The sequence below is a fragment of the Streptopelia decaocto genome (genome assembly GCF_964273445.1).
Source record: "Streptopelia decaocto genome assembly, chromosome: 5".
Taxonomy (NCBI): domain Eukaryota; kingdom Metazoa; phylum Chordata; class Aves; order Columbiformes; family Columbidae; genus Streptopelia; species Streptopelia decaocto.
In genome coordinates, this window is record NC_138659.1 from 23,857,005 (window position 1) to 23,869,953 (window position 12,949).

Below are 12,949 nucleotides of genomic sequence, written 5' to 3' on the forward strand. Positions count from 1 at the left end.
CTTTCAGAAAAATTCTGGCATTCCTTCTGAAGATGGACATTACAGGTCTATTGCCACCACTATAGGGAATACTGTGTGTACGCGACTTTTTTTCTTTCAGTGCAGAATGCTGGATACAAGCCACAAATACTGTTAAGTAATGTGTGACTGTATGACTGCTGGAGGGGTGTGTCTATACGTGCCAGTGACAGGCATTTCCACAGAATTAACAACATGGTTTCAATTTTTTTCACTATGTGAACAAATCTGTGATGGTAATTTCAGTTTAGATTTAGTGCAGAACACCATTAACTTTGGACCTGATTTTTCTTTCAGAAAATAAAGCACGCTCACCAAACCAGCCCAGAAAAGAAAAAAAAGGAGCAACCAGAGGGTGTCTGTGCACTTTCTGTAAATGACTGGTCTCCATTCCCTTAGTTCAGAAACACTATCTCCAGAATCCTAGAAAAAAAAAGAAAGACAAACTTCCTGTGAAATTAAAATGAAGTTTCAAACACCCGAGATTTCTGAAAAAGCATAACCTTGCACTTAAAATGGCAAACAACTGGTAGTCCTCTACCTGCAACAGCTGCGCAGCTCGTCTATAGCGAGGGGCACTGCCACCCCCTTCCCACCGCCCGCAGCCCCGCACGGTCCGGGGCAGGTCCGGCCCCGCCGCCGGCCCAACGTTTTCTCTCCACCATCCCCGCCATCTTCCCACCCCCGCTGCCCCGGGCACCGTTCCGGCCGGGCGCTCACCTGCTGCCGGCCCCCGCGCCGCTCCATGCTCCCGCCTGCCGGGCCGGGCCGGACCGCGCCGCCGGGCTGCGAGGAGGCGGCCGGCGGGCCTGGGGCGCAGCGGGATCGGCGACCGTGGCGGGGCGGCGCTCGCTGGGGACAGCACTAGCGACCGCCGTGCGCGCCGCGGGGCCGTGCGGCTCCGGGAGAAGCTGCGGCCGGGCGGTGGCACCGCCGGCAGCTCCTCCTGCCGCTGTGGCCGGGCACTGCCAGCCCCGTCCCGGCCGCTCCTCCCGGAGCCGCATGGCGGGCGGGCCGCTGTCCCGCTGGGCAGCTGCGTTTCCAGGAGTAAACGGCATTTCTCTCGCCGCCGGGCCAGGGGACGGCGGCCGCTCTGCGGGTGCGCGGCGGAGCTCGCTTGCCCTACACCGGTACAATTAATCTCCCCGGAGAGCCGGGCGGGTGGCTTCGGCTGGGACACGCAGCGCTCGGGCACAGCTGCCCCCAGCAGCGCGGCTGGCGGCCCTGGGGCACGGGGGACGCCGCGGGGCTGCTCAGCGGGCGGGGCCCTTCCTTTCCGGGGGGGCTCAGCAGAGAGAGGGAGTAGGTAACCCTGCCCCTCGTCCACAGCCCCAACTTCACAAATGTGCGCCAGCCACGGTGGGAGGTTTCTTTTTTCACCGTTAATTAGTTTAGTTATGGCAACATCTGTAGATTTGTTATTGCGAATACAAAAAGTGGGCTGTTGCATTGTGTGAAGCCAACTGATGCTGATACCTGTTTATCTATTCTGGCTGCATGATCAATATACATTCAGTCATAGCTCCTTTTAGGCTTTTGTTTGTTTGTTGTTTGCATGGTTACTTTACACTGATGTGATGTTAAACCATAATTACCTCTCATCAATATCTGTATGAATTTTGCATGTACAGGAATAACTGTACTGAATTGGATCAGTGTATATCTTGACTGACCAATCAATTCAGAAATTATTAGCCATTTTAATAACCTGTTTTCTCACTGTTGTCCCTGTTGTCTTTTTATATGTTCACCAGGTTCAGCTCAATAACCTAGAGAAAATTAATATTACAAACTGAAAAGATATTAAAAGTATGTCTTTGTTCCCTTCCTGACAGTCAATGGGAAAAATGCCCTTGTTAAGAAGTGATACACCACCTGCAACTGACATAAAATTGAATTTAATTGAAGCTGTTTCGGAAAGCTGTTTAAGAGTTGGTCCATCTTGTACAGAAGACAGAGCATTAGGCTGGTTTTCCTTGGAAAAAAATAACTTATTCCAGCTTTGAAGTGAAAATGCAGAATGAAACTCTGGTGACAAACTAACATAGATGGAAGTAAATTGCTAACATCAAAAACTGAGGTTACAACAACAACAACAACAAAATCTCTGCTCCAGAGCTCAAGCTGGGAGGAGTGGCTGACACGCCGGAGGGCTGTGCTGCCATCCAGCGGGACCTGGACAGGCTGGAGAGTTGGGCGGGGAATAATCTAATGAAATTTAACAAGGGCAAGTGTAGAGTCCTGCATCTGGGCAGGAACAACCCCAGGTTCCAGTATAGGTTGGGAGATTACATATTAGAGAGCAGTGTAGGGGAAAGGGACCTGGGGGTCCTGGTGGACAACAGGATGACCATGAGCCAGCACTGTGCCCTTGTGGCCAGGAAGGCCAATGGCATCCTGGGGTGTATTAGAAGGGGGGTGGTTAGTAGATCGAGAGAGGTCCTCCTTCCCCTCTACTCCACCCTGGTGAGACCACACCTGGAATATTGTGTCCAGTTCTGGGCCCCTCAGTTCAAGAAGGACAGGGAACTGCTGGAGAGGGTCCAGCATAGGGCAACAAAGATGATTAAGGGAGTGGAGCACCTCCCTTATGAAGAAAGGCTGAGGGAGCTGGGTCTCTTTAGTTTGGAGAAGAGGAGACTAAGGGGGGACCTTATTAATGTTTATAAATATATAAAGGGTGAGTGCCATGGGGATGGAGCCAGGCTCTTCTCGGTGGCAAACAATGATAGGACAAGGGGTAATGGGATCAAGCTGGAACACAAGAGGTTCCACTTAAATTTGAGAAGAAACTTCTTCTCAGTGAGGGTGACAGAGCACTGGAACAGGCTGCCCAGGGAAGTTGTGGAGTCTCCTTCTCTGGAGACATTCAAAACCCACCTGGACATGTTCCTGTGCGACCTCACCTAGGTGTTCCTGCTCCAGCAGGGGGATTGGACTAGATGATCTTTTGAGGTCCCTTCCAATCCCAAACATACTGTGATACTGTGATACTGTGAGCATTTCAGAGTGCTTCTAAACTAACTGGAAATAAATATATTTTTCAAAAAAGTTAACTAGTGCTATGTTTCTGAAATTGACCTTTAAACTGATTTAACAGGGATTGATACATTTCTGATTTAAATTTACACCACCACCACCACCACCCCCCTCCAAGAAGTGGTTCTGAGAAACCATTTAGTTTCCAGCCAACTCACAGTTCCTGTGTTTATCAGCATTGTGCCCTTTAATGCTCATTATTCATCCATTTGTAGAGAGTTTTCATCATTTGTGTGCAAATCAGAATAAAATTCTAAAATTTAATACATGCTGCAAAAGTAATTTTCTGTCTATAGAACCTAAATAGAAAAAATAACTCTTCCTTCACTTTGCACTATTGCACTTTAAAAATATGTGAAAAAGTCACTTTTCCCTTTAAATATGAATGTGAAATTTCATGTTAAACATTTTTATAAGAGAAGTTCTTCAGTATTTTGATTATATCAAGAAAAATAATCAAAATTATTAATAACTTTGAACCTAGACACAAAAAAGAACCTCATTTTCTTACCAAGAAAAATCATTCTAAAATAACAATGTCATTGATGAAGGCTATTAGAATTTGTTGTCTTGCTGTCATCACGTCTAATATTAGCTTTCCTCGCTGATCTGGCCCTTTTTACATTATTCGCCTTTGTGTTACGTTCTTACTGTGACTATAGGAAAACATCAAGAAGAATAAATATTTTTAATTAAATTCGGATTCCAAGCAATTGAAGGTTATGGAAAAACACTGGAATCGGCAGAAAGGCCTGCTTTTACTCAGCAATATCAATCATAATTCACATAGCCTAAGAAAAGCTTCCTTATACTTGATAGCAAATAACTCAGGATTAAAATGGTATTTTTTTAAATGTAAATAAAATATTTTAATTGTAAGTTTTTTTCCTGAATTTCAGACATGACCAAATAAAACATTTATTTAGTGACAGATTAGTAATTTTATCGTTCGTCACTAGGTGGTGCTCTGCTCCTTGTTTAGAGTTACACCACCATTGCTGGTTGGTGAGAAGAGGCTTATAGGTTACCCAGTATTCACGCATGAGGACTTCCACGTTACAGCTGAAGAAAACACCAGCAACCAAGCCTCGGATCAGATACGAGATTTAAACATCCACATCCAAAATGTAACGTGCAAACTCTTGCTTGTTATTTGTCCAGTTCTGCAAGTGCCCAAATTGCCAAGATTGATTTTAAACTTTATCTTAGCACCTTCCTGGGAAGGAGCCTGGTTCTGCAGCTGAGTAGTTCAAGCACTCAGTGAGAAGCTGGGAGTTTTAGAATACGATACTTTGTAGGGTTGATCCAGCTTAACCTAAAATAGGAATGAGATTAAAAAAATAGTTCCAGAAAAAGAGTACTGGATCACAGAACTGTTTGTTTTTTTGAGAGCTCTAATGACTTAGCCAGAGACATATACACTGGCTTCTGCCCTGTCTCTCTGGTGAGGAGCCTTTGGTTGCAATCCCCTGATCTACATGCTGACTTTCTAATATGCTTCATCTAAGTCTTCTATCCAACTACAGCCACTATTCTGTGAGATTAGTTTCATGAGGGTCCATATTTCCTTTTGAGTCTTCACTGCTCTCTCAAGTATGTAATATTTCTTATAAAGGCCAAAAAATATTTAAAACCCTGGAGTACCCAGGAACTCACAGTGACTTAATTGTGAATTAAGACAGTAAACATTCAACCTGCTTGGTGTGTTGTGGTGGGGAAACCACAGGAAGGAAGATTAACACTGACATTTTCAAGACTACTTGTAGTATTTAAGAGCTTTTTTCACATGTTGCCCGTCTTCAGACATGTTTATCAACATCAGTAACAGAAATACTGCAACAGTGAAAACTCATGGACATTTTTCTCTGGTTTCTTTGTTTTTCACAATGTGACCCAGAATATACAGAAGAAAATCAGATGTAAACTCAAGCTTCCTGACTCCAAGCCTCTGCTTTAATCACAGGGTTCTTCTTGTTTCTTATATGTTGTTTATTCAGAGAGTGAATCCTGGTGCTGCCATGGTCGACTTTCTCACCTGGTTAAAACTGGGCCAGGAATGTGGGTTGGGAGCCGAAAGTCTTAAATGAAAGCGTGAGAGTTCCTTGCTAGACTGGTTAAGCAAGATGACTATCCCTATCTGTATCCCCTTCTGATTCAGAAAAGGAACAGAGACCAATTACTTTAATAGCAGGACACAGCAACTGAGAAAGTCAACCTAAAAGCAAGCAGTTTCTGTCTAATTCTGTCTAATTACTCTTAAATGATCTTGCTGGCGTACAGTAGCTTAGCAAGTATGTGCTATTCTCCATATGTAGCTATGTTACTTGGAATATCCTGAAACACCCAGAGACGGAACATGATGCCACTTATTATGTTCAAGCTGCTAGTCAGGTTCTTTGACAATTTCTACTGTAAAACCTGGTGTTTATGACCTTGCCTTGGTTGAAGCATTCAGTCTGAAATTTCTCATGACAGCATTGAAGATTTTTGGACATCTTCAGCACAAGTTATTCAGTCATTTCGAAGAATGAAATTAGAGAAGCAGACATTACGGTATCCTTTTTGGGGTAGTAGTAAAGAAATTCTTATACATTATTTGGATCAGAGATTTTTAATGGACAAGGAGAAAGAAGTGATTTCTGCCTTTTGTCGTATCTGAGAAACTTCATCCACATTTGCCAACATCACTTTGATAGATCACAGTGTATGCTCAATCAACTTGATGAGCTTCATAGCTAAGGAATCTGAAGACTGTGTCAGAATGGTGTACTCCTGAGCTGCCTGGACTACCCTGAAACATGCTTCTGGCCTGCCACAGACTTTCACTGTTTTGCCTGTGCCTCAGGGATTGTCCTGATGGTGGCCAGGGACAATGGACAAAGAAGGAACCTGAAAGCTAAGGGAGGTTAAGATTGGTATAGGGAGGTATGTAACTGGCCAGGGAAGAAGAAAGTAGATCAGGGAAGCATGAAAGCTATGTGCAGATTAAACAAACAATAGTGCAAGTCCTGCAGGTACAAAAAGATTAAGACTATGGGGAATGAGCAAAGGAATCTGGGTCTGCTACCACTCCCTTTCACAGGTCGAGTATCACCTTTCCCCTGCTGTCAGCAAACATCCACAATGCTGACTTGAAAGTGCCGTGTCACACTCAGGCCTGACTAAGAATTGAAATCACCTTACCGAGTTTCTGATCAACCTGCCAATACTGTTAGTTACTCTACTGGATCAGCTGGCAGAGGTCTGTCCTATGTACCTAGGGAATCCAGTCCTTCTGATGACTTGAGTTAGTGTCTTTATAACACTCCATCTTAGCTTTTCTGTTCACTCTTCTAGAAAATCCCACCTGATAATACATCTACAGCTAGAAAGTTATCTACTCTGTTAGCCACATAAGAGTGAAAATGCACAAAAGATAAAATAAACAATATTTTTCCTAGTAATCTGATGATTTTTGAGATGTTCCACATCTCAGTGTTAAAAGTCACTTGAATTTAACAAGTTAACAAACAATTAATAAGCCACTTTTCCTGCTTTCAATGAACATTGGTCCCACCATTTTCTAGGTATCACCAATGCATTGAGGAGCTCTGCTTTTATTTCAAAATATTGATTATTGAGTAGATTATCCAGGGATCTAGAAGAACAGAGTATATACATCTTATAGCCCAGCTATGTAGCTTTAGATTACTACTGCTAGTGACCACCCCTCCTGTGAGTTACCAACTATATGAATAATTCAAGGAGTATAATGCCACAAAGTTAATTTCCTCTACTTTTCACACAAACAAGCAGAGATCTGCACAAAGAGCCCTTTCATCCCTGTCGATATGCAAGCTAGAGTACAATCTGACCCTAGAAAATTTGTTTTCAGTGTGTTTGCCAAGCTGAATCTGATAATAAACTTTAGAGCTGACTCATTTCAAGGTTTTAGAACAGAGCAAGAGGATCAGTGTTTCAGGATTATGTGGTATTTCATATACCAACCCAGACAAGAAATAGCACTAGAGCTGCAGCTTTGTGGAATCTCAGAATGACAATGTACTTAACTCAGTGTTCTGACTGGTAAATGGTATGAGTAGCAAGACTAAGGAGCTTGAATTGGAACTACTTGTGTTGTTCAGACCTGTCAATGTCCCTCTCCAGTCCCAAGAGTAGACATGCCAATACATCTGAATGCATCAATGCAGAGAACAAAGAAGGAATTGTATTGCTCTTCAAAACAAACAAAGAAACACAAAAAACCCAAAACCAAACCAACAAACAAACACCAAAAACACCCCACCAAAAAAAAAAAACAAAAACCCAAACAAAACCACACCAGGGAAGGGAATTGCTTGAGTTTCAGAGAAACTGAAAAGTGAAGGAAATGGATTTGTAAGGTTGGAGAAGGGTGTCTTGTTCTGTAAATTATGTGAATGGAAAGAAGGATGGAAGGCATTCTTGATGGCAGCAAAGGAAACTGAATAACCTAGGATAGGCCCAAATCATACAGGCAGCTAGCACACTGTGTCAGACTGAACCACATGGAGTCTATAGAAATCTGTGACCTATGCAGTCAGGTCTAGTTCTGAATGAAAAGGATGAGAGGTTTCATTAACTGAGTGGAGACTAGGGCAGTGTGGTTTTTACCAACACTGAGATAAGCAGCAAATTCATTACAAGGGGTAGAGGGAAGTCATCTGTGCCAGCACAAGATCTTTCATTGATAGTTTAGTTCTTGTAAGTACAATTTGTATTAATGGATTCAGGTACTGAATGTTTACCAACAAAAACTCATCATGTCGAGTCCAGACAGACAGCTTGGACTGCAGGCTTGATGTGAGGCCCTTCTAGAAGTGCCGCGTCTGCACCCGGAGCTGCCGCTGCCGCAGATTCCCCACACGATGTCACTCTCAGGCAGTTTTGTCAGTCCTGATGTTTGCCGAGAGCAGAAGGGTTAGGAGCTCCATATAGCAAGCCCATAGATAGAGCATCACTTTGTTTACAGTATCTTCTCAGGGGCTGAACTGCTTTTCAGTGATTCCTCTAGCAAATACTTGAGACTAATTTCATAGATCTATTGTGTCTAGATTTTTATTGTACAGAGGTTTAAAAGCATGTACAATTCTATCTGTATTTTATAGCTGTCTTTTTAAAACAAAACCTGTTACCGTACAGTGAGGCTTAGATGGCAGCATATATCTTCCTTTTTTCTTTTTTTTTCTTCTTACAAATAACACAGTTTTTATATAGAGAAGGCATTACACCACCTCGTCTATTCAAACCTAATGCTCCCAACCACACCACAAGTTGTCAGCAAAGACTCTATGCAAGCTGTTAGGTTAGTTGTAAACTTTGTTGTATTCACTGCACAATGACGCCTATTACCGCTATTCCTGTAAATAAGAATAATCATTACTTTAGTCTGGAGTTCCAGGATAAGGTTTTTCATGCACAATAAAGCTCCACTGCAGTGCACATTAAAAAGACTAAAAGACATGGCATCTTCATTGCTTGAAAAGAGAATATTGGGCATCCTGCTTTTGTCAGCCTGTTAATGGTGGGAGGAAAGGTGACTATCTATTTCCTTACTGCCAATAGGCTCCCCTGCCAAAGAATCAAGAATCTGCTCTATCAACACTGATGTTTGAACAGCAAGTTTAAAAAATCTGTATGTGGTTAGTCATGTTGAGTCAGATAATGGCCTTCAAGATGTCTGTTATTCATCCGGCCTATTCTTTATACTACCTTTGGTTTACCTTCATGTTTTCACAGAGACTTCTCATAAATTACCTGCTCAATTAAAGCTTCACCTTAATTACTCACGAGAAGAAAATAAACAGTGAATAGAATGCAGCAGTCAGTGGCAGCATTACAGAATATGTGATGGTATGAGTTATGTATACAGCTTATTCATCTTCATTAAAGTTATACTGATTCAGCACCAAGGCCACATATGAGAAACTCTCTCAGATGAGTAGCTTTAACTCATAGGACTTCTGTAGTCATCCTTATAGGCACAGCTATTTACAGGACAAGGGTCAACAGCTGAAATATTTGCTAAGAACACTGGTCCAGTTCTGCAAACCCTAATTAAGTGTTGAATAGCTAGAGAAATAATTCCAACTCTATTAAGAATTCCTGGGATTCAACATGATATACTACCATTTCAGAGAGAGGAGTCCTGAAATCTGAAGTCTATTCCCCGACATTTTAATTTTCCCTGTTATCCAAAGTGATCTAGAATATTGTTACACGTTATATATCAAACTCTCTCATAAGAACTTATCCTGCACATAGGCATGAAATTCAGCTAGTCAGAGCAGCTGGATTCTAAAACCAGAAGCCTCACAGCTCCATGTCATAGGCCAGCACTACTCTGTTTCGGGGCTCCATCAATTTGCCTCCCAGTACTTCAGGTATCAATATATAGTTTCATAAATTTTTTAATTGCTTCACTTTAATGTTTCCATTGATAATTTAAAGAAGAAACAGTTTTCCTACAACAGCAGTAAGATCAACATTCACTGACTTTGTAGTACTGTCACTAAAGGTAATTTTGTTCCTTTTCTAAGATTAAACAACTGCATTCTTCTGAGATTTCTTTTCAAGAAATAACAGTGCTTCTTTAATAACAACTCATCATTCTGCTCGTAACACTTATTGCAGAATTCTAATGCAGCTTATAAGCAATGTTACTTTGTAAATGTTTTTGTGGTAGTGGTAAAATTAGATATCATACTACTTTTGCAGTAGACATTGAGATCTATGTAAAGAAAAATGTACATCAATGCCTAGATAGTGTTGCAGTGTTGGTTTATTTTAATCATTGCACATAAACCAAGGAGTGTTACTCATCTGTTGTGATTAAAAACCAAAACAACTATTCCTAGTCTGTCACTTTATCAGTAACATTATGGGATATCTACTGTACTTTGATAATATTCATGCAATAATAAAGAATTATGATTCTACCAGATGTTTCTACAAAAGCTACATTTTTCCCAGTGGAGTAAACTATTAGGTAATGTATGATTCAAAAACACTTGATGGAAGGTAAAAATATCTTATTTGAGCAGCTATTTGGGGAAACAACATTTTGCAGCAATCATTGCATGTTTAACAATGGAAAGATACTTTGAAAAGAGGATGTTAACCCTCTTTCTAGTGACTAAAATTTGAACTAGCCTGACCAATGGCAATATAATAGTTTCCTGTTCACGTAACGTGTTTGCACAACATGATGTTGCTGATAACACTAACTAGTAGAGTGTATAACACTCAAAGGTTGTACATATGTCTGGGAATTCCCATGGTCCTTCCTGTCTACCAGTAAAGTGTATTCATAGGAATAAGACAAAACTAACATTTATGGGCTAATTGTGCAAACTCTTATTCATACGGTTTACTACGCTTCACCCTGTTGACCTGTGAACTTTACTCTACAAATTTCTGTATTTAAATAGTCAATTATGTAGCTAGTAGTAATCCAGCTTTCTGTCAACACTTGGCTCAGAAAATAAACAACATGCTGTAACAAAAAGATTTTAAATTTGATTCTGTTTTGTGTATGTAACTGCTATAGGAGAGTCAGAGGCAAGAGGTGACTCTACCCTGTTTCTGGCTTTTCTTTGAACCCACAGAAACCCGTAGGTCAGGTAGTGGTCTAGGTGCTATTGCTGCAAGCAGAGTGTTTTGAAGCACACCAGGACGTACCAGCAACTTGCACTGATAATGTTCCCCCATACAATTGTTTGTAGTAATCTGCTTGCTCATTCTTATAGGGAAAATTTGCATATGATTTGGGTTATGTGTAGGGATCTGTCCTTTAGAAGCCTTTTCCCTTCTTCTGTGTCTCACTCGCTGTTAAGGAAGTATTTTCACCTCTTCATTACTCAGACCTGCCTCTTCCTTGGTACACTGGGAGCAGCTGTGTTCATCTGCTGTCATAAAGCACCCTCAGATCTATTTATAAAAAGCTGACTATCTTTGCCATGAACAGCATTCTTCATTACATTAATCTGATTATGGTCTGCTATAGAGCGTACTTGATGTAAGGAGAAAAATATGTATATTGCATATAAGTTATAACTTCGATACTATTCACATAAAAAGATTGCTGAAGTTCTAAAAACAGTGGGCAGTATACATCAGTTTTCCTATTTCCAGCTGATTTGTTAAAAAAAAATTCAAATATGCAATTTTGTACTAGAAAAATAGGTATCAAATCCAAATATATTTATTTTAGATAATGTAATCTAAATAAAAACATTAAACTGCAATATGTTTCCCCTGGGAATCAGCTATCTGCAAGAAGCTTCAACATTCATATCACTAGCAGTCACAGCTGGAGCCTAATTTCCTTGGATTTTTTTGAAAATCCTTAATAAAACCAATAGTTTTGTATGCCATCTCTCCACAGAACAAGACAATTTCTGCTCTCACTAAGACACAGTCCCAGAGAAGTATATATTGTATGTGTATCTTATGCTTTGAACCAGAGAATTTTAGTATGTGTGATCTGCGTTACTTACCACTTTTCTTCTAAGAGGTTTATGAAACAAATGCTGGGATCCAAAGTAAACAGAATTTCAGCTATTATTTAACAATGCATGTCATGGATCTATCCTGTTAGATGGCACCTTAGCAGAGCTGTGGCAAGTAGCTGTGAGGTTATTTATGCATCTTAACAAGCTATGCTTCATGTTTCAGTTCCTGTTACTGTGGAATGTCCTAAAGTCTCTGTTTAAAATTAAAAGCATGAAGACAGTTATTTTCCAAATATGGTAAACTGCCAGTGTGGACAAGGCAGTGTGTTTCTTTGTGCCTTATTTTTAAGGGTCTTCTGTTAATATTTTTTAAATCAAGCCACTAGTCATGTCTTAATGTTGTAGCTTGCCTTGCAGGCTTTTCCATAAGAAAACAATGCCAGTACTTTAGTACTTTAGATCACTTCCGATTTCTGGAAGTATCTGTAATTTTGATAACTGGAAGGAAGCTCCTTATTGCTCATACTCATGTTTGTTGCAAGTTTTTACAGTTTAGAAATCTTCGTGTGCAAATCTCACTTCCTTCCCTCTAGTAATTGGTGAAGTAGCTTTTTAATACTGACTGAAGTTTTATTTTTCATGCAGTTGTCTATTCTTCTTTAGATTCAATTAATATATTGCATGTGGCAAACAATGCCAGGTGTAATACAGAAAATTTGGTGGGATATAGAAAACAAAACTGATGTCTCAAAAGCTCCAAGGTCAGAAGCAAAAGTTTCTGCAACAGAAAAGTTAAGGAGAGGGAGAGAGAGAGGAGTGATGTGCCTTAGGACAAGGATACTAAGCACTTGGGTCATCAGGGAGGAAATAGGCATTCTGAGCATAGACAGCAACCTTTCTTAGACAATCTTTTGCTATTTTGTCTTTGTTCTTATAATACAAACAGAACAAATTCCAAAATCTCGTGAGTCTCACTTCTAGTCATTATTTCAATGGCAAAATACAGAAATAGACCAAATCCTGTCTGTCTACTCAGAAACATTCTGAAAGATTGTAAATATTAAACAAAAGAACAGTAAGGTTTGGGGACAAAACCAAAAGCAGGCATTCAATATGATTGTCATCTGTTATTGCTCCCCTTTAGGAGGAAAGTAGGATGTGGAAGAAGATACACTGGTTACCAGTCTTTGCTGTCCTTCCCGATGTCTCAGTGAATTTATGCTGTAGTTGTCAAATCTCATGCCTGAACCTCTTCAGGTATGGAAACACCTTTGTCAGACTGTCCCAGTATTCTGGGGTTTGTGCATATTGATTCAGGGACTTTGTGTTAGGTATACTATTGTTTACCAATGTTGTCCAGTCTTTGGTGCTCTCAGAGTACAGGCCATATAATAATAGCTTCTGAGATACTATCTGTAGCA

The 12,949-nt window shown here is 40.7% G+C and overlaps 2 protein-coding genes across 3 annotated transcripts in view; one reads left to right on the forward strand and one right to left on the reverse strand.

Annotated features, from left to right (window-relative positions):
• Positions 1-981, reverse strand: part of SLC44A3 (solute carrier family 44 member 3) — a 39,599-nt gene extending 38,618 nt beyond the window's left edge. Inside the window, exons 1-2 of one of the 2 annotated variants that reach the window (XM_082053562.1) lie at positions 739-981; positions 368-441 (exon numbers count right to left, since the gene is read on the reverse strand). In XM_082053562.1, coding sequence (XP_081909688.1) covers positions 368-409 — 42 coding nt within the window. In that variant the 5' untranslated portion in view covers positions 410-441; positions 739-981. Of the gene's footprint in view, positions 1-333; positions 442-738 lie in introns of both variants that reach the window. The other variant, XM_082053561.1, reaches the window with a different exon arrangement.
• An 11,690-nt stretch (positions 982-12,671) lies between these two features.
• Positions 12,672-12,949, forward strand: part of F3 (coagulation factor III, tissue factor) — a 62,192-nt gene continuing 61,914 nt past the window's right edge. Inside the window, exon 1 of the mRNA XM_082054067.1 lies at positions 12,672-12,785. The gene's annotated coding sequence lies outside the window, so the exon portion shown is untranslated. The remainder of the gene's footprint in view (positions 12,786-12,949) is intronic.